At 40.0% G+C, this 21,182-nt stretch overlaps 1 protein-coding gene across 1 annotated transcript; it reads left to right on the top strand.

Moving 5' to 3' along the window:
- The first annotated feature begins 4,244 nt into the window (after positions 1–4,244).
- LOC141685185 (uncharacterized) lies at positions 4,245–4,820 on the top strand. Its single transcript, XM_074490302.1, has one exon. It carries the CDS (start codon positions 4,245–4,247, stop codon positions 4,818–4,820), a length of 576 nt encoding a protein of 191 aa, XP_074346403.1.
- Positions 4,821–21,182: the final 16,362 nt, after the last annotated feature.

The raw sequence follows: 21,182 nt of genomic DNA on the forward strand, positions 1-21,182 counted from the left end.
TTGTCTTAAACCTCAGCTGCTTGCTCCTTTCCCTTGCTTGATTCTGATTTGCTTGTGCCAATTTTGAGACTTGGCATTGTCTTTTCTTCATCCTGGCTTTAGTTCTCTCATTTTCAGCTACAAGTGCAACTGATCCACCTTTTCTCTTTCCCTTCTCTAACAGCTCATCTTGCTCCATCTCAAGTTCATAGGTCTTCAAAATTCCATATAATCTTTCAAGTGTGAAGTCCTTATAATATTGAGAATTCCTTAGTGAAACAGTCATAGGCTTCCATTCCTTTGGTAGAGACCTCAGAAATTTTAAGTTGGAATCCTTGACTTGGTACACTCTGCCATACAGCTTCAATCCATTCAACAGTTTCTGAAATCTATTGAAGGTATCATTCAATGATTCTCCTTCTTCAGAATGAAAATATTCATATTGTTGAATGAGAAGCTGCATTTTGTTTTCTCTAACTTGTTCAGTACCTTCACAAATAATTTGTACAGTATCCCAAATTTCCTTAGCAGTTTGGCTGTTAATGACATTATCAAACCTATCTTTGTCTAGGCCATTAAATAAAATGTTCATGGCCTTCTTGTCCTTGTGAACCTCTTCAATATCTTCATCAGTCCATTCTGCTTTTGGCTTGGGAATAGACTATCCAACAGCAACTCTGGCAGTGGCAGCTGTGGCCACTTTGTGAGGGATGTGAGGACCATTCTCAAAGCAGTTTATGCAGCTTTCATCTTGAGAGAGAAGATGTAGATGCATCTTCACTTTCCAGTGATGATAATTATCTCTTTCCAGGATTGGAATCTTCACTCCAATGTCCTTCTTACTCATGATGTTAGTAGAATAGATCTTTAAACTCTTTGTATGTCAAGATCTTGCTGTGATACCAATTGTTATTCTCAAGGAACTAACAATGAGATTTACAGAAGGGGGGTTGAATGTAAATCTCAAATTTTTTTCAAGTTTTGAGCAGTTTCAAAAGCTAAGTGTATGATGAACAGATGTGTGTAAATTGCTTTGAGCAGGTGCAGACAGATGTATATTCAAGACACAAATGTAAAGAACACAAAGGCTTTAAAAACTTTTCTGGTGGATTTGTTGGTTTACCAGAGATGTATATTTCAGAAAATCTGTGATACAAAGAATTGTTCACAGCTGCTTCCTTGTACAAACTAGATGATTTTCTCTCTGAGTTTTTCTAAACAGCTCTGGAAAATTCACACCTAATTACTAACTGCAACTTGGTTTATATATCACCAAGTTTACAAGTGAAGACAAAGATAAAATACAATTATAAAATAGTTCTTCACATGTTTCTTCTTTATTTCTCTATCCAATGCAATCTAAGATAATCTGTGAATCTTTTAATACTTCCTTGATTGCACCAGAATGGAAATGCTGCTTTTTCTTGATTCCTCCAAGAGGCTACCACATTCCAATTGTCTCTGTCAACCCATGTGCCTCTGTCAGCTTATGAATTGTCACTATCAACTGCTATGGAACTGAGCATCCGTTGAAGCTTTCATCCGTTGATGGCTTTATCCGTTGATGCTTTAGTGACATCCGTTGATGCTTTAACAGTTGAAGCTTTATCCGTTGATGCATTCATCCGTTGATGGATGTTATCCGTTGAAGCTTTAGAGACATCCGTTGAAGTTTTGTTTCTCATCCGTTGAAGGCCTTTAATCTATCAATTGATACTACTTCATTTATACAAAATTACAAGGCATGAAATATTTACAATTAGCCCTCCTATTTGCATATCCACTAGTAGTCAACAAGACTTATAATTTCCCACAACTTCTAAGAATTATAACTTAAATACAGAGACTGAAATGTGCTACAATACTAAACTTATTTCTAAGTAAAGCTACTCCATCAACGGATAGCCAAGATGGTCTTATCCGTTGAGGCTACAAACACTAGATTTCTACTTAAGTGTATTATTTAACTTATCATCAAACGAAGACATATATTCCTAACACTATGTTAACGGTTGTAGATCAGCCTTGTGCCTACAATATTATAGTGGGCAGACCCCTCATGAGGGCAATGAGGATGGTGACCTCGATCCATCACATGACGGTAAAATTCCCAACCCTCACGGAGGTAGTCTTCTTGAAGAGCTGTCAATATGAATCGAGGGTTTGCTACAACCAGGCACTCAGGGCGGCTGAGTCAGGAAATGCGGCAAAGGAGATGGACGAACCGGGTGAAGGCGATATCCTCATGGAAGAGGCAGAGGGCAGGAAGAGAGTACGTCCTGAGGGACGTGAGACTTGTAACCTGATTTCAATCGAGGAATTGTTCGAGAACTATTTCGAGCACATGGGGATTCAGGTGGAACCGCGCCTAGGGGTCTTGCTGATGGAAGCCTCTCAGCCCATCATGTTAATACAAGAAGGGATTGTGGAAGAGGCAAGTGATGAAGAAGAGAGTCTAGAACAAATCACTGCAAGAATCAGGAAAGGAAAATGGGCACGCGAAGAAACAAAAACTGTGGATCTACCCAATGGAACCATTCGCACTGTCACTACGACCTCTGAATGCTTGATAAATCTGGTCTAAACTCACCAACCTGAGCTCGAGGACACAGAAGGTTTGATAATCATGAAAGTGGGAGAATCTAGTGAGGCTCGAGCAGGCTTTGACCTGAGAATGCCCCCAATGGTTGAGAGGGCTGGGGCCGCAGAGGACATAATTCCGATCTTGGTAGACTTAAATGATCCCTCCAAAGTACTCAGAATAGGCTCTAACTTAAGTCCTGGCTTGAGGGAGGATCTAGCCCGCTTCCTGAGGAAAAATTTGGATGTCTTCGCATGGTCACACTCTGATATGATAGGGATTGTCCCGAATGTCATGTGCCACCGGCTCAACTTGGACCCGAAAAAGAAGGGGATCAGACAGAAGAGATGGCCGATTAGTGGAGAGAGGGCAGAGGCCCTCAGAGAAGAGGGAGATAGACTAATGGAGGCAGGACATGTAAGGGAAGCCTTATACCCCATGTGGCTGGCCAACCCTGTGCTTGTTAAGAAACCAAATGGAAATGGAGGACATGTGTGGACTTCACCGACCTAAACAAAGCTTGCCCGAAAGATAGTTTTCTTCTACCCCGAATCGACCAGCTGGTTGATTCCACGGCTGGGCATGCACTACTTAGCTTTATGGATGCTTATTCGGGATATAACCAAATCCCCATGTATGGGCCAGATCAGGAGCGCACCTCCTTTATTACTGATGGGGGCCTCTAATGTTACATCGGGATGCCCTTCGGACTCCTTAACGCTGGGGCAACATATCAAAGGTTGGTGAACAAGATGTTCAAACAACAGTTGGGAAAAACCATGGAGGCCTACGTAGATGATATGCTTATAAAGTCAAAGGAAGCAAAGGATCATGTCCGCCACCTATCAGAAATGTTCCAGATCCTAAGGGAGTACATGATGAAGATTAACCCCCAGAAATGTGTATTTGGGGTCGAATCGGGGAAGTTTTTGGGATTCATTGTCAACCATCGAGGCATTGAATCCAACCCCGCCAAGATACGAGCCCTACTTGAGATGAGATCCCCTCGATGAGTGAAGAAGGTCCAAAGCTTAACAGGGTGAGTGGCTGTCTTAAACTGCTTCGTCTCAAAGTCCTCCGACAAATGCCAGAAGTTCTTCAAAGTAATTAAAGGAGTGGGGAGGAATTTTGAGTGGACAGAAAAGTGTGAAGAAGCCTTTCAGAACATAAAGAAGCATCTCACCAGCCCTCCATTGTTGTCCAACCTAAAGGAAGGTGAGACTCTGGTCCTATACTTGGCCGTCTCTGACTTTGCAGTAAGTGCGATATTGGTTCGAGAAGAGGATGGTATCCAGCTCCCGGTATATTATTTGAGTAAAAGGCTGGCCGACGCGGAGACTCGGTACACGAGCCTCGAGAAATTAGCATATACTCTGATCCTGGCCTCCCAAAAGCTCATGCCCTATTTTCAGGCGCACAGGGTAGAAGTACGAACCTCCTACCCCCTCAGGTAAGTAATGCATAAACCGGAGTCTTCTGGTCGAATGTTGAAGTAGACGGTTGAGCTCGGCCAGTTCGAAGTAGATTATAAGCCAATGACCGCAATCAAAGGCCAAACCTTGGCTGATTTTGTGCTAGAATTTCCTCCACATCAAGAAGTGGAGCAGGGAGCCCTTGTTGTCATACCTAACACAGAAGAGGTCGGCTGGAAAGCCAAAATAGTGCCCCATGTTGGAGCCTATTTATGGATGGAGTCTCTAATGTGGATGGTGTAGGAGCTGGAATTGAGTTAATCAGCACAGAGGCGCACAAGATCAAACGCGCGACCCATCTAGCCTTTCATGCAACCAACAATGATGCTGAATATGAGGCCCTGATCAACGGTCTCAAGCTAGCTTTGGAAATGAAGGTGGAGAATTTGAATGTGTTTAGTGACTCCATGATTGTGGTATATCAGATAAACGGGGGGTATCAAGCTAAGGGGCTGAGAACGGAGCTTTACCTGAAGTGTGCGCAGAGGATAATCGCAAGGTTCAACGAGGTGAGGCTGGAACTAATCCCGCGCGGGCAGAATGAAGGCGCGGAAGAGCTAGCTAAACTCGGCTCGTGCCGCGAGGCCACTCTGCTAGGGGTCGTGCCCCTTGACATACAGAGGCAGCCTAGTGTGCCCGAGCATGAGGTGGGCAACCTCAGTGATAACCTCGGCCCCATGAGGATGACATCTATCCTAGCCTACATAAAAGAAGGTTCACTCCCGGATGAAAAGAATGAGGCAAGGAGGATAAGATACAAAGCAGCCCGCTATGTGATATATATATGATGGGGTCCTATACAGAAGAGGGTTCAGTGTGCCCCTCCTCAAATGCATAAATGGAGGTGGATGCAATTATATCCTAAGGGAAGTACACGAGGACATTTGTGGCAATCACTCGGGGGGTAGCTCTCCAGCTCAGAAAATCCTCCGCCAAGGTTACTATTGGCCGACAATGAAAAAAGAAGCCTTTGAATTCTCCCGAGCCTGTGATAAGTGCCAGCGATATGCCAATTATTATGACAGCCCTGTGGCTCCCCTCACATCCCTCATGAACCCTTGGCCCTTCTCTATGTGGGGAATTGATCTGATTGGAGAACTCCCGAAGGGAGGTGTCAAGTATGCGATTGTCGCGGTAGATTACTTTACTAAATGGGCAGAGGCCGAGCTTCTAGCCACTATCACGGCAAAAAAGCTCAAGGAATTTGTGCACATGACTATTGTGTGCTGCTATGGCATCCCTTACAAGTTGATATCTGACAACGGGAAACAGTTTGATAGCAAGGAAATGCGGGAATTTTGTGAGCAGCTGGGGATTCAGAAGAGTTTTAGTGCAGTTTGTAAACCCTAAAGTAACGGGCAGACGGAAGCTATTAATAAAATCATTAAGCACACCTTGAAAGCGAAGCTTGAAGAGAAGAAAGGGACATGGCCGGAGGAGCTCGCCCATGTATTGTTGTCTTACAACACGACTCTCCGAACTACAATTAGAGAGACCCCTTTCTCTTTGGTGTATGAGTGTGAAGTTATGGTGCCTATTGAGGTAGGGGCAGGTTCTTTTCGGAGGGACAACTATGACTCAGAAGTAAATGAGGTCAACCATCGGCTCTATTTGGACATGATCGAAGAAACTCGGAAATATGCTCAGGTTAGGATAACAGCATATCAGCAGAGGACAACAAGGCACTACAACAGTAAGGTTCGAGCACGGACTTTTAAGGTGGGAGATTTGGTTCTGAATCGGGTCATGCCCAACACCAAGGTGGTGGGTCATGGAGTCTTTGGGGCAAATTGGGAAGGCCCCTACAAGATAAAATCAGTGCTCTGGGAGGGAACCTACCACCTCAATGATATGCAAGACAAGTTGATCCCGAGAGCCTGGAACGCGGAACACCTCCGCAAATATTATCAGTAATATTGTTCTTCTCAGACTTAGTATTATCTTAAAATATTCCTAAGTCTCGGGGGGTAGTGCCATATAGGTGCCTCCCTGAGACCACAAGCATGTAATCCTTTCACTTTCCGTTATCTATGAATGAACGATTGATATTTATTTGTGCCTTTGATATTTTAACTCCTGTTAATAGATTAAGATATCCAGCAAGGGAGCCCATCCTTGGGACCCAATGTGAGGACAAAACAGTTGCTTTATTAACATGTTAAAAGCATAAGTCAAGCTGGGCCCCGACCCGCTTGACAACAAGTCTATGAAATGAGCTGGGCCTCGGCCCGCTTGGAAAAAGTAATGAGCACAAAGCGGATTAAAGACAAAGATAAAAATAGTGAGAGGTGCCCACAAACCCCCCTTAACTAACTTAAAAGTTAGGGATAGTCACGATGCGAGCCCGTATCCCCTGCTCGCAGGATGACAGATGTGGGCCGGGGAGCCCAGCCCTCTGTCAAGTATGGCCAGGGTCGCATTATGCGAGGAGAGGACACATGAACAGGTTGCGGGCCCAGGTCCCGACTCGCTAATACAAGTACGCATACAACACTTGTAAGTTAGTAATGGTGTGAGCCTGTTCTACTTAAATTTTCATTCATTTTGTTTGATTGAACAATGATACAAAGTTAATTAGTTTGGCTCACTGTGAAGGTGTAACACCCACCATACGCGGCCAGGGTTATGATAACTTTTGTTCAGTAGAGGCATGGTAAGTTAACACAAAATTAAGAAAACTAGCTAGCACAATCAAGATGAATGCGGGAACAAAAGATTTGTAATTTTTTACAAACAAGAGATAAATAAGTTATGCCACAAGGCAGAATATTTCAAATACAAACGCGAGGCGAGAAGGGTGCCCGTTTACCCAGTCAAAAGTCTAGTTCAAAAATAAAATTAATCTAAGGCTTATCAGCCTCCGTCTCCTTGCGAGCCTCATCAGCCGCGACCCAGGCCTGCTCAGCTGCGAGCCGGGCCTCCTCAGCAATCTGAGCATCCCGTTCCATCTCCAGCTTTAGCTTCTCAGCATGCCTAGCTGTGTCCACACCCAGAGCTGCCCAATCAAAGTCTGAAACCTTACTGATGAAGATTTTCATGAAGTTACTGCCCCCAGGTTCCTGGCATCAGCAAGGGCGGCCTCACGGCCCATGGTCAAGGCAGAAACTGACCCCTCCAGCTCGATCACCTTCTCCTCGAGGCTATCATTCTCTTTCTTCCACGCATCCATGGCCAGGTCATGAGCCTCCTTCTGCTCCCTTAAAGCCTTCTCGTGAGCAGCGTTCAAGTCGAGCATCTTTTGATTATAATTAGTCACCAGCGTAACTTTCTCCTGCCCGTGCTCGGCGACCTTGCTCTCAAGAGACTTGACCTTAGAGTCAAGCTTTATATTGGTCTGGCTGAGGGCTCACATTTCTCGAGCCTTAGACAGCTAACAGTAATACACCTCAGCTGCGGCCTAGGTCAGTGCGTCCTATTTGGCCTCGAGAGAAGAAGAGGACCAATTCTCCACATCCTGGTCGCTGACGTTAGCTTGAGCGAGCCGGTCAAATATGGTCGCGACCGTGTTAACCGAAGAAGAAGTGGGGAGAGGAGCATCAGATGGAGCAACCTTTTTTAGGTCAGGCTTGCCAGATTTTCCCTCCATGTGGCCTCTATGCCTTTTTAGCCGAGGAGAAGGCCCTGAGCTCCTGAGATGCTCGGTCAGAGTAGTCATGCGGGCTAGAGGGTTAGCCTGAGAGCAAGCCGCTGTGGTCGCAGCCGCGGGCTGAATTGGGCCCGAGGCCGCAGCTTGCTCTGCCTCTTCCATAAAGGGGATAGGGGAGATGGCCATTTCTGAAAAGAAGACAATAAAGTAATACATTAGTCACAATGGAGAGAAGAGATGCGAGCAGATAATAAATGTAGGAAATTAAAATGCAATGTAAAGTGAGATGCGTGCAGGAAATGTAAACATGCGAGCATACGGGCTCGCACGTGCAGGCCTGAGGTTCTTACCCTTTCTGGCTCTTTTCTTTGGCTTCTTCTTTTGGGAAGTCAGCCTCACTCCTTCTTTCAAAAACCCGCACGCGACCAGGTTTGAGGTCGTAATGAGTTTTCCGATATCCCTGTCCACTTTGGGAAGTCCCAGAAGGCTATCCGCGTTTATCTTTTCCTGTCCAGCAAGGACAGTGCGAGGCGGGGTGGCTGGTGATGAGTACAAAAACAACTTTTTTGTTAAAAGAAAGAACTATGGTGAAGGAAAGGAGAGCGGCCAGGGAGGACTTATATGGATTATAATAGAAGTGGGTCTGGACTCGAGGCACCTCGTGGATATATAAATAGGGGCTCTTCCACTTCCCTGAGTTGCTCGGCCCGTTATGGATGATGTTCTCTTTATTGAAGCACGTCCAGACGGAGAGGTAGAAATACCCAAAGTCGTTGGGAGAATGCTTTAAATTAAGGAAGTAACCCAGCTGCCTCGCGGTTAGAGGAGGAAAACCGCATTTATGATACATGATATGCAGTGCGAGGGCGGCCCGGTATCCATTTGGATTGATCTGAAGGGGTGCGAGCTGGTAGTACTCGGAAACATCTTTGATGAAGGGATAAAGGGGATAGGAGATTCCTAGCCTTAGCAGGAAGGTGGACAAGACCATGCGAGGCACCCTGCCTCCATTTTTCGGATGGTTGAACTTATAACATCTCATGTGAGGCAGGGGCAAAAAAACATGACCCTCGAGCTGGAACTGCTCGATGTGCTCGGCCAAGTGTGTTTGAGTAAGCGAGGTGGGAAGATCGCGATAAGCGAGCACCTTTACCTCCTCGGCTGCAGTTGAGCTCTCTTCCCCATTAGGGATGATCTGCTTCTTAAAAATAATTTCACCCTCAAGCTCGGGCTGGGCAGGAGGCACATAAGGCTCAGGAGAGGCGGTAGGGATATAGTTGTAATTGCAGATCTTATACTGACTAGTAACATCTTCCACCTCCTCGCTTTGAGGGGAGTCATAAGACCAATCCGAGCCGTTTTCTTCACCCTCGAGCCCCAAGATGGGATAATATGCAGCTACAGGCTCCTTTTTTTTGGTGTCATAATAGGCACTCCCCAGGTCGCTATCAGTGGACTCCGAGTCGACATGAATGGGGTTGAGGTCATTGGCTGCAACTTGCCTGAGGCGGGCCGCCCTCTCTTCAACCATTTCCCTTAAAATCTCCTCAACTCGTTCTTTGTCCAAAGGAGCGGGCTCGCGGCTTAGGAGTTCCTCCACCCCAAGGGAAGCTGGTATATTGGAGAGGTCCACGAGCCTGTTTCTCTAATCATAAATATTCCTCTCCCTGGTGTAGTCTTCAGGGTTAGGGTCGATGTGAATATCCAGGGAGCCGGAGCCAGCTGCTCGCATCGAGTTCTCAACTCTAGCAATATTCAAGGCCCCTTGAGGGGTGATAGCAGAGCCAGGGGAAATAGGTTGGCTGAGACGACCATAGAGAGAAGTCAGCTCACGTTGAAAGTCCTCTGAGCCTTGCTGTTCGGGTGGATATTGATTTAATGAAGATGGAGTGGCTGAAGAGCGAACCGGGCTGGCAGAGGAACGAGCCGGGCTCGAGGAAGAGCGGGCTAAAGACGCATTCGACATCTGTAAAAGATGGTGAAAATTAGTGTGGCCCTAAAAGAAAGTAAAAACAAGTATAGGGTCGCACCTAAGTGTCCTCACGTCTCACGCGGGATCGCACCTAAGTATCTAGCGAGCAGACGGGCTCGCATCACATGTTGTGATGGTGTGTGAGCTCGCATCGAACAGGTGGTGTGTGCTCGCATGGTGCATATGAACAAACATGAATATGAATGATTGAGGATTAAAGGGTTACCTGTAGGTGAAGTATATGATGATCCCGATGAGTCTTGTAATAACCCAAAAAATTTTGGACTTTTTGTAACCCTTATGAATAGTGATTTTGTTGATTATGCTGAATAAGAAAACTTTTCATGTCACACTAAGTAGGGGTTCTTTTATTGATATTCTGAGATCTTATTAGTTCTCTATATGGTATATAAGTGTATGTGAAGATTGTCAGAATCCAAATTCGAACACTTTGATTTTTCCCGAAAACCCACCAAATACAGAAAGAATTGAGTATAAGGTAACATGATAAAAAGGATTTAAATTCAAGGATTATAAGAGAGGATCATAAAAGGAATATAAAATATTGAGAAAGGTTTAGGGGAACCAAAGTAATAAGATCCCACATATGATCCCTCAAACGATAAACGAGAACGAAAGTTAAGCGAACCGTATAACAGATAAGCGCTCATTAGCCAAGTAATTAAGGGTTAATCAAAGAGGTTAGTGGATGATGATGTCATCACACCATAAGGAGAAGACATCTGGCAATTGGATGACATAGGAACGATGACATAAGCATGACAAAAAGGAAGTGTGTTGTTGGTTGATTCTTAGCCATGCAAAAGTTACCATGGTAAAAGTTTAATCTATTTTCAAGACAAAAGAAAGCAACCAACCAACAAATATCATAACACAAATACAAATTGAAAATTTACTTTCCCATTTCAAGAAGAAGCTCTCGGCTTCTTCATCATTTCAAAGAAAAGAAAATCCAAAACCAAGATCCAAGCATTGTTAAATTGTGAAGTAATTATCTAAGGTTCCTTATGCATAAATATAGCTATCCTGTGAATTTAAGCTTCCATTTCCTTCACAATCTCTTTCAATAAATCATTGAAGAAGAGAGTGAATAGTGTTTTCAAGAACTTGAAACTTTTGATCTTGTGTTTCTGTTTAGATATAGGTTTTATAAGGATTTTCAAGGGTTGTTTCAAGCTCCTTAGTTACTTCTACTCACCAAGGAAGGTATAATCTCATAACCTAGCCTTACTTTTGAATGTTAAGAGCTTGTTATATTTGGTATAGTTCATGAGAAGCATGATTCATATATATTTAGAGTTTGGTTGGATTTGTAATGAGTTTGAGTTATAAATCTTGGATTATTGGTTAATGAACTTAATTATAGCTTTTAGTTCATGTTTAGAGGTAGTATAAATTGGAAAATCTTGAGATGTTGGGACTGTTGTAATGAAGTATGGATGGAGTTTGGTTGTGATGTTGATTGTGGGTTGATTTATTGATTGGAGTAGTTTAAAATTTGGTAATCGCATAAACATAGCCGTCGTAAGGCCCGATTTACCTTAGACTGTTTTTGTTCTTAACTTCAGGACCCGTGAACTTACTGTTAGATTCTGACCATTGCCATGTTTAGATAGTTCATGTTACGAGCTTCGTTTTGATATGTGGTTCGTTTGAATCCGATGTACGATTTAGGAGAAACGGCCGTTTTAAGTAACAGTGTTTCGCTAACGAACCATTACCCCTCGCCTTACTTTGAAACCTTGGTTAAGGCCCTTAAATGACTAACTGGAGTATGAAACAATTATGTAAAGTGGATTAGCCAGTTGGTAGAGTACTCGCGAAAGAATCTCCTTAAAATTCTTAATGGTTAATTTATTAAAAATAGTGGAACCGAGGGTACTCGAGCGACTTAAGTGAATCGTCAAGCGTATAAGCGACCATAAGAGAACGTTAGAGTCTAATTGGTTAAAGTCTAGTTTCTTAAGCAACTTTGGTTAATTCCAACTTATATGTTGTTTATAGGTTATCAGACTCTTCCCAAGCCTTATACCAACCCCAGTCGCTCAGGCAAGTTTTCTACCCGTTATACTGTTGTTGTGATGTATATATGTATATGCATTATCCTGTGATAGATGCATGATTGTTATTAGCAAATCTTGCGATATATTGGAGCATGCTGATATGGTTTATATGCATGCCTGTTTCGTAATCTTGATATCTAATTGTTGATTCAATATGCTAGAGATAAGCAGTAGCTGCGTATACCCTTAGTATAAGGGACCCAAAGGTGAACGTTTTCTAAACCGGGAGTCGATGTTCCCGAGTATAATATATAAATATATATTGATATAGTTTTCAAAACTATTAATCGAATAAGGTTTATTCGATAACTTTATTTTATTTAATGAATATTATTTTTGAATATTCATTCAAGGACTTATGACTCCGTTTATTTTATTAAATAATATTCTTTATTTTATTAAAGAATAATGTTTCGATAATTAAACTTATTTTCAATTATTCAAATAAAGATCGTGCTTTCATATAAGTATATCTTGGGTTATTTAATATTCATTTCAAGTATGAGTTTTAAAACTTCTACTTCAATTATTTTTATAAAGATTATTCTTTATGGGAATATTATTTAAATAATAATATTCAGATATTTTCTAATATATTGGGACTGATTTATTTATTAAATCAGCATTACTCCAAAAATTCTTAAAAATGTTTTCGAGTCTTCAAAATGATTTTTAAAAGTTTGAGCGGATCTCAAAACTCGTTTTCAAATTTAAGATCTTCCTTTCGAAGGGGATTTAAATACTCGCTTAAAAATTGAGGGATCCGGCTCTGTGGGGTATTTTATATTCACAACGAGGTTGTTGTTTTGATAAATGAATTGATTACTTACCCAACGTTTGGGAAGTAAGTCCATCTAATTGAGTCGGCATAAGCGACAGGCCGGGGTAAGATCTATCAATGTGTATGTGGCTGGGTGGCAGTCCATCAACGCGTAAGAGGCCGGGTGGCGGTCCAGCACAAGGTCCTAATGCGGCCAGGGTGATGACCGGTGGGGGATTCATCCATCTACTGGTAGAAAAGGTTACTTATTGGTATCTTTGCCTGATCAGCAAGATATCGGGTTTATGCCAAAAACAATTTCTTTCCAAATTCATTGGATATTGCAACTCTGTTCATACTTTACATGACAGAGGTTTTCAGGAAATGTATGAGATATATATATATATATATATATATATATATATATATATATATATATATATCGGGACTTAATGAAGTATCTCGTAACTTCATTTCATTCACTAATATTTCAAAGATTGAATCTATTCAAATCTTATCTTGTAGTCTCATCTGTGTGATGAACTTTTAAAACTAATTATAACTTGAACGGTGGTAGTTCAAGTAGTATTGGGAAAAGATATAAGTGTATTGGAGTATCTTGTAACTTCATCTTTTCAACTTATATCTAGTAAATGATTATCTTATGCATGACAAAGATTTTCAGAAAAACGTTGAGACAAGGTTAGATATATGAGATCACCTTGCAACGATATTTTATACAGTTATAAACTGGAACTCTGTGTATATTATACATGTCAGAGGATTTTAAAGATTTGAGAAGTATATATGTATATATATACTGAATATTTTGCGACTTCGTCGTATTAAAATAACAAGCTTGGTTCATTTCTTCTTGACCAAGACTTTCATAACTACTATGAGAATGCTCATATATTGTTAATTATTATACTTATTATTTCGGTGGGCTTGTTGCTCACCCTTGCTTTCTTCTTTCATCACATAACAACAGATATAAAAGATGAACATGACCAAGCTCCCAATTCGCAAGCGGTTAGGAAACGTTCCGCAGTTTTCTGGAGGCGTTGATGCCGCAGTAGTTGAGGTAGGAATTACCAATAGGCTAGACTTTCAACTTTTGATGCTCCAGACTTATTTATCTATATGAATTGTAATAATGGCAAGGAAATATAAATTTATTCAGAAACCCTTTTGAGGTGTAATGACTTATAATTGTGGAATAAAATGACTTGTGTTATTTTTGGTATTCATCTCTGAGACTATAACTTGTGGTGTGTGTGTGTATATTGTGGGGTCACGGTACGCAGTGGTTGGTTGTTTATTAAGATTATGAGTTGTTAAGGGAATTGGAACTCGTGACAACCCGGATCCCCGACCCCGGATTTGGGGGTGTTACAGAAATGGTATCAGAGCCAAGCGTTATAAACCTCAGAGATGATGTGACGTTAAAATAATAAGTTCACTAAGATAATAAGAACTCTTGCCAAGTTCATAGTCGGACTACCTAACGTAGTACTGACAGTTAAAACCCTTATGGGAACCTTTATAAATATCATGATAGTAACATAGTTCGTGATCATATAGGGTAGCGGGGCACCGAACCTTGAGGTTCAGGAGCATCAACAGGAGGATGTTTTATTACATGTTGGAGATCAAATTATGAATCCGATAGAGTACCATAACGAGGGACCAGATGAAATTCATATTGGGAATATTGCAGTTGAGTATGTTATCCCAGAAGGGATTGCTGCTGAGGAGGATCTCGTGGAGGGTCCTGACGAGAATAAAGAGAGGACCGCTGAGGAATTGATGACCATAGTCAGGGTGACTACCAGAGCTAGAATGGCCGCGAGGGTGGCACTAGAGGATGAAGAGTTACCAAGGGCACAGAGGATAATGAGGGCAGAAGGAGTGGGGCCTTCCACGACACCAATTATACCAGTATCAGACCCTCTTCCAGAGGTTCCTGTAGACATCCATGAGGTTCCACCAATTCCTGTTCCCTCCCCTGTACAGAGCCCAACACCTACTGAGGAAATGCCACCTTTATCTCCTGCACCATTGTCACCTGATACCGTGCTTGGTTATCCATTTGGATCTCCTGGGTCGGCACCACCTGCACCCCATGGACTGCTAGATGCTACCACTCAGGCTTCTCTTATCACCGATTATCATATGACTTTGGGTGGCCTGTCTGAGGCCCGTAATGTTAGGAGTGATCTGTTGGATCGACTTACTGCACCAAGGATTGAGGGTGGGGTACTTCCGGCAGGATTAGCTTATAGCATGGAAAGGATTGAGGCTACCATCCGAATTACAGCTAGAGGCCATCTTGAGGGTCAGATTGATCCAGCTCTACTTGCGACTATCTTAGACCTCATTACCGCTGTAATGGAGCAGGTTAGGGATGTCGTGCGTGCCCGCATTTCTTGATCCATAATAGTGTGCAGAGTCTGAGCAATCAGACAAGAATTACATGCAGCACCACTTTTGGAGGATTAACCTAAGTTATGAATGATTAGTTTTTAATGACTAGATGATTATCTGTGGTAGTACTTTTGGGATAGAAGCGATCAGGCCAAATGATGTAATTCTCTTTCATGTGTTCAGTTGTCGTACCCTCGAACAAATGGTTATGTATATATTCGTTCCTTTCAGTTTAGATCAGTTTGTTTGTGATAAGTTCATATTGTTAATTGCACTATTAAGACTTAAGAGTGTCATGAAGTTTATAGAACTTGAGAATTCATAATTTACGATCATGTAAGGACTGAACGAGGGAAAGACTTAAGCAAAGTAAGTAAGACAAATATCAAGAGATTCTTATATTTTTTTTTCTCAAGCATTATGCCCCCACGAAGAGTAAGATTTGGGGAAAACCATGAATGTGATAATCAGGGAGGTCGCAATTAAGACATAAGGGACCCGGAACATAATGAAGTGGAAAATGAGGATTTTAAATATAGGATGACCCCGATTTTGGGGAGTAGGAAGAAATATTTTAGACTGAGAAAACATAAGTCGAGCAAGGAAGGGAGCACCAAGACGGTACTCCTATACGAAAATTCATGGACCTGTCTAAACAGAACTTAGAATTTTACACCCCCCAAACACCACCCTGAGGAAACAATGTAGTGGGAAATTATTTCAGGACCTTTAAGTCGCTAAGCTCTCAGAGTTCCAAGGAACAAGTTGACCCAATCGAGGCAAGATCCTGGCTAAAGGAAATAGAGGAATGGTTTTATATTCTAAATGATTGATGAAGCATAAAAGACTATTTTGTCACTTACCTTCCTAAGAGAGAGGCCACCCGCTGGTGGAAGGCTAAGGAAGATAGAGAGATAATGTAAAAGCTTTAGAGCCAGAACAAAGGCGGACGAGTATGATGAATTATGAATCTAAGTTGTAAAAGTTGTAAAGATTCGTTCTGAGGACAAGAATCCCAGAACGACGTGATGTTTGAAGTCAATGATTAGTGGGTTCATAAAATGATTGTAAGAGAAAGGAAAATAAAGAGAAACTGAAGTGGAAAGAAATAAAAAGGCAATACAGTTGGTTGAAGGCATAAGGGATACATATATTTTATCCCCTGTAAGTTGGGAGGGTTCGAGGAAACCTTGAGATAGTTCGAAGGATAAATAATGAGACGCGGATAGACTGAGGAGACAAGAAAGTAAGAAATTAGGAAAATTGGATGAAGGAAGTGACCTTCAAGAATGGGAAGTGTAAGACTGGTGGCATGATACCCAGAAAGGGAGATGCCAGGTATGAAAGATATCCCAACATTGAGATGACTATTGAGATAAACAACAAAAGTAAATGAGGAATTATTAAGAAGAAGTTCACGTTGGACACGACCAATATCTTCCAGAACATCCTTGTTATCGTTACCAAATTAGGCAAGAAAAGCGGATAACCATTGTTATCTTCTGGAGGCCATATTGATTGACCTCATTTTGAATACAGATGTTATTGTGAAATTAGGCATATACTATCGAGGTGGGAATGATTGAATAAGACACCTTTATCAGGGATATATGACTTGTTTTATCCATGGAAGGATGCATGTACCTTTTTAAAGGTGGAATTAAGGATAGAACATCGGTAACTTAAAATGAATCCTAGGGGAAGGCATAAAGGTTGGAATTTCACCCTTAATAGGGATAGTATGAGTTTTGACAGTATGAATTGGAAAGGATTAAGGTAACAACAACCTTTAAGGATCAGTGGAGAAATTTTTCAGAAGTATATAGACAATGATTCTGGTATTAGTAAATCGTATCTTGATATGCCCTATGCCTAGGGTGTACCTGATGAAGGATTTAAGGATAACCTTAGAGGTATTACAAGGAGAAAGGTAATATTCAAAGTTCTCAAGAATAGAAATTTTGATGAAGGAAATATGGCGTAATTATAATAATGCCAGGTGGGCACGTGATAAACCATAAGAAGTATAGATTGAACCAATGAAGGTCAAAATTGTTAAAGAAAGAAGGGCCCAAGATAAAAGACGTCCTAAGTATGATCGAGAGTCAGCCATGATAATGTTTACATTTAAAGACTAAGGCAGCGACTTATGGAAAAAATGGTGATTTTTTTTATCACAAGGACTTAAGAAAAGCATTTTCACATAAGCGGTGATTTGAAATGAAGTAGAAAATTTAGTGAAGGTGGTTAAAATGACATTGATTGTAAGGAAATATTACTATCAGGAAAGGCCAAAGAGGTGGCCGACACTTTAAGTGTAAGAAGACAATTATCGGCGCTCGTGCCAGAGGAATACTGTGATAATGGTTAAAGCCGTGAAGATTGTATTATGGTTTGAAAGATTGACATTCCTTCTGATGATTGTGCGATACTCAACCGTGATAGTAGTTTGGTAAAGATTTAATTTATGTAATCGCCGTGAGCGGGCTATCTATCTTATAAGGTCATATCTTGAGATAAGCCAGGACCATATTACGAAAGGACTAAATGAACTTTTGAGCTTCATGTCTCCTAATAAATACGTATGATTAAGAATGGTATTAACCTGCTATCGTTGCTTTGATTGAAACTCTTCTGCAATTTTATCTGCTTCATGTCATTAATGTACGTCAGGATCTGGAGTGTTCTTCATGAATCATGAATGGTGATTATGTTAACTCCTTAAAAGATTTTGATACGGCATATATGGACTCCGTATGATTAGATATTAAGATTTCGAGGAAAACGAATGACTACAGTAGGTCAGCAATGGACCATAGTAATGCAACAATGATTCTGCGAGTAATGAGTCGATTGCAACCGTAAGAGTTGTATTAGAATGGATGTTGAGATTGAGTACCACTAATCGGGTCGTGGTGATGTATAAGTTATCATTGATAGACTAATTAAGTCGATTATCTACCTATTGAATATTTATTCCTTCTTATGAATAGAGAGCCGTATTAATATACGAGGAAGGTTGCAGTGCAAGCATAAAATTCTAGTAACGATGATGTCCAGAATGAAATCTCAGATTCGATTTTCGCTATCGAGGGAGTTTCAACGGTGATTGTTTATAAGCTCGAGCGAGAGCATGGGTCCATAGGATGATGGACGGAATAGTAAATATTCAGGCACATGAATTGCGATGTTATAATACTTGATGTTGATACATATACACATATGTTTTGTTCTCCTATGACAAACCTCTATAGTTCAGAGGTAGATTCCAAGCCAGATGTTTGTGGCAGTATTTTTTTCATATACAATTCTCTTCAATTCGTTCTTTTCTCTCCTTTTCATTTTGTATAAGCTGAGAAGAACAACCCTTCCAGAAGGGGAGGTATTGTCGAATGACTATCTATCTGTGTGATAGAAGCCTAGTAGGATACCACATGTTGTTTAATTGCTTGTCAGGTACTAAAGGCTGGCCACCTTCTGTACTAACTATACAATAGAACAAGTGTTCATGATCATAGTGATCTCTCAATAAATTCTTTTACTTCTACACGAAGGAACAAGCTTTCGAAGATGGAGGCAGCTAGAGATGAAGTGGTACCAAGTATGGTGGTATTCGGAATGGAAACGTATTCGTGATACTAAGGTTGACGCATTTATTAAAAGGTTATAAAACTCTAGCGAGTAAAGGTATATCTAGAATAATATTCTGTACGGAAGATAGTAACGCCTACGAACAAGAAAAGAAGGAGTATTGAGAAGCAAAAGCTATAATGTTAGAAGCTATAAACCTCAGAGATGAAGTGACGTTAAAATAATAAGTTCACTAAGATAATAAGAACTCTTGCCAAGTTCATAGTCGGACTACCTAACGTAGTACTGACAGTTAAAACCCTTATGAGAACCTTTATAAATATCATGATAGTAACATAGTTCGTGATCATATAGGGTAGCGGGGCACCGAATCCTGAGGTTCAAGCGCATCGGCAGGAGGATGTTTTATTACATGTTGGAGATCAAATTGTGAATCCGATAGAGTACCCTAACGAGGGACCAGATGAGATTCATATTGGGAATATTGCAGTTTTGTTTACTCTTCTTGGTTAGAGGTTGTTTGTTCTCTTTTTTATTGTGAGGGTTATTTTGATTTAGGGATGAAAGTTTTTATAGGATTGCAAATATGCTCGATAGCTCAAATGAGTTATAACGAAGCAGATAGTTGCAAATATATTATCTTCAACATATCGCTTGATTGTCTACGTATGAAGACCGACGATAGATTAATTTTATATTTGTTCGACTGATCATTTTTTTAGATGACGTATGGCTTTCATTATTGAATTATCTACATTTTTCTTCAAAAAATAATTATTATTCACATATTATTACCTCACAAAATGATCCAGAACCAAATCAGCGTACCAATCCATATCCGACTTTGTATATGAATTAGATATTTTAAAATTTGATCGAATTAGAAAAAGTGTAAAATGTACTGAAATTAGTTTAATATGGTATAAAAATGAAGAAGCTGTTTCCCGAAAGACCCTCGGCTTGTGTGTGTATATGCACAATATATAAAAAGTGTAAATTCTAACTAAAAGAATAAAATTTGATGACATAATTAAAAAAATTAGGTCGAGACAAACCTGAGCCTATGACATTATTCACATAGGACTTACCTAATTCCAAATGCATTTAATATTTCTCAAATACCTGGACATAACTAACATGGAGAATAAAATAACTGCTTTGAAGATTGAAAAATGAACTTGGACATCCACTAAAATGATCTCATTTTCCAAAATGGCCTCAACAAGCATTAAGCAAATTAACATCTCTCCGGAAATGACAAAAACCGTGGAAAGATAATAAATCAAGAATCCCAAGCACTTCAAAACGTATTCAATTTGAAGTAATGGATCCAAAATATTAGAACAATAACCCATTAAAGAGTCGATTATATGGGCCGCCCTAATTCTTGCAAAGAATAAGGGCAATGATCATCTTCAGAGATTAAGAAACATGAAGGATTTTCTTAGATTCCAATTTGACAGTTAAACCAAACTTTCACAACTTGATCTATGAATATTTGAACTTGGTGGATGAGTGACGGTTAGTAGTTTGTGACCATATGATAAAGAAATCATGTAAATGTCTAGGAATACTGGCAAGGGTAGAACGTTTTCGCGATTAATATTTCTTTAAATTATGGTGACAATTTATTTTCTTGAAATTTCGATTTTGTGTATATATATGTGTGTGTTTATAGGCGCTGAATGTTTAATGATAAAATTGAACAGCGGAGGAATGGGGAAATGTAACAGAGAAGGGGGAAGGGCGGTGGTTACCAATATAAAGTTTAGAAGGGGTAAATACACATCGAACTTCTTTTGAGACATTTCTACGAACAACCGAACCCAACCATCCAATCTCTATATCCCTGTACACAATTAGAGATCCAAAATTTCAAGAAAAACTCACTCAATTCACCCCCAATTTCCACCAACACGCAAAAAAGTATATATTTACATATATATATATATATAATTAAATATTATATAATTTTTTAGTAAGTAATCATAACAAACACATAAGTTATTATTTACTTTGTTTTGCTTTAACAATTTAAGTTTTAATGTACGTTGTCATGTTCATTACTAATATAATCAAGCTTTTATAAAAATTTAATTATTTTTCTATTAAAAATATAAAATAAGAATATTTTTTAAATTTTCCTAAATTAAAAATAAATGAGTAAAAAAAAATATTACTTTAACATGCGTACTCAATTTCAGTTTGAATTTAATTGAAAACTATTAATTTAATAATTCGAGTCATAGCTTTATGATTAAAAAAAATAATTATCGGAAGTTAGAAAAATATGGAAAGATCTGAATGAAACATTATTTAAAATTTTTGTTAAGTAAGGCTGAAACTATATTTGTTAACTGAGCAATGTCAGTATATGTAAATCAACAATAAAATATGATTTGCAAATAATATTAATCACGAAAATCAATTGAAGAATGTAGATCGGGTATGTACACAATGTGAGTAGCTACAATGAAGGAGTTTTCAACCGAGTACTAGATGAAATATATTAATATGTTCAAACAATAGTGAATATGTGGTAAAACCAAGAAGATTTTAGCGTAATGTTAATATAGAGTTGATGATTTAACAGTGAACTTAAAGAGAATATATACAAGAACATGAGCGAAGCTAGTTATCATTAAATCAAATCATTGTATTAGGTTTCAACGATTCGTGAAATAAATTTGAGTCTGAAAGAAAAGAAAACTAGCAAGTATAGAAATGAAT

Source organism: Apium graveolens, chromosome 9 (assembly GCF_009905375.1).
Source record: "Apium graveolens cultivar Ventura chromosome 9, ASM990537v1, whole genome shotgun sequence".
Taxonomy (NCBI): domain Eukaryota; kingdom Viridiplantae; phylum Streptophyta; class Magnoliopsida; order Apiales; family Apiaceae; genus Apium; species Apium graveolens.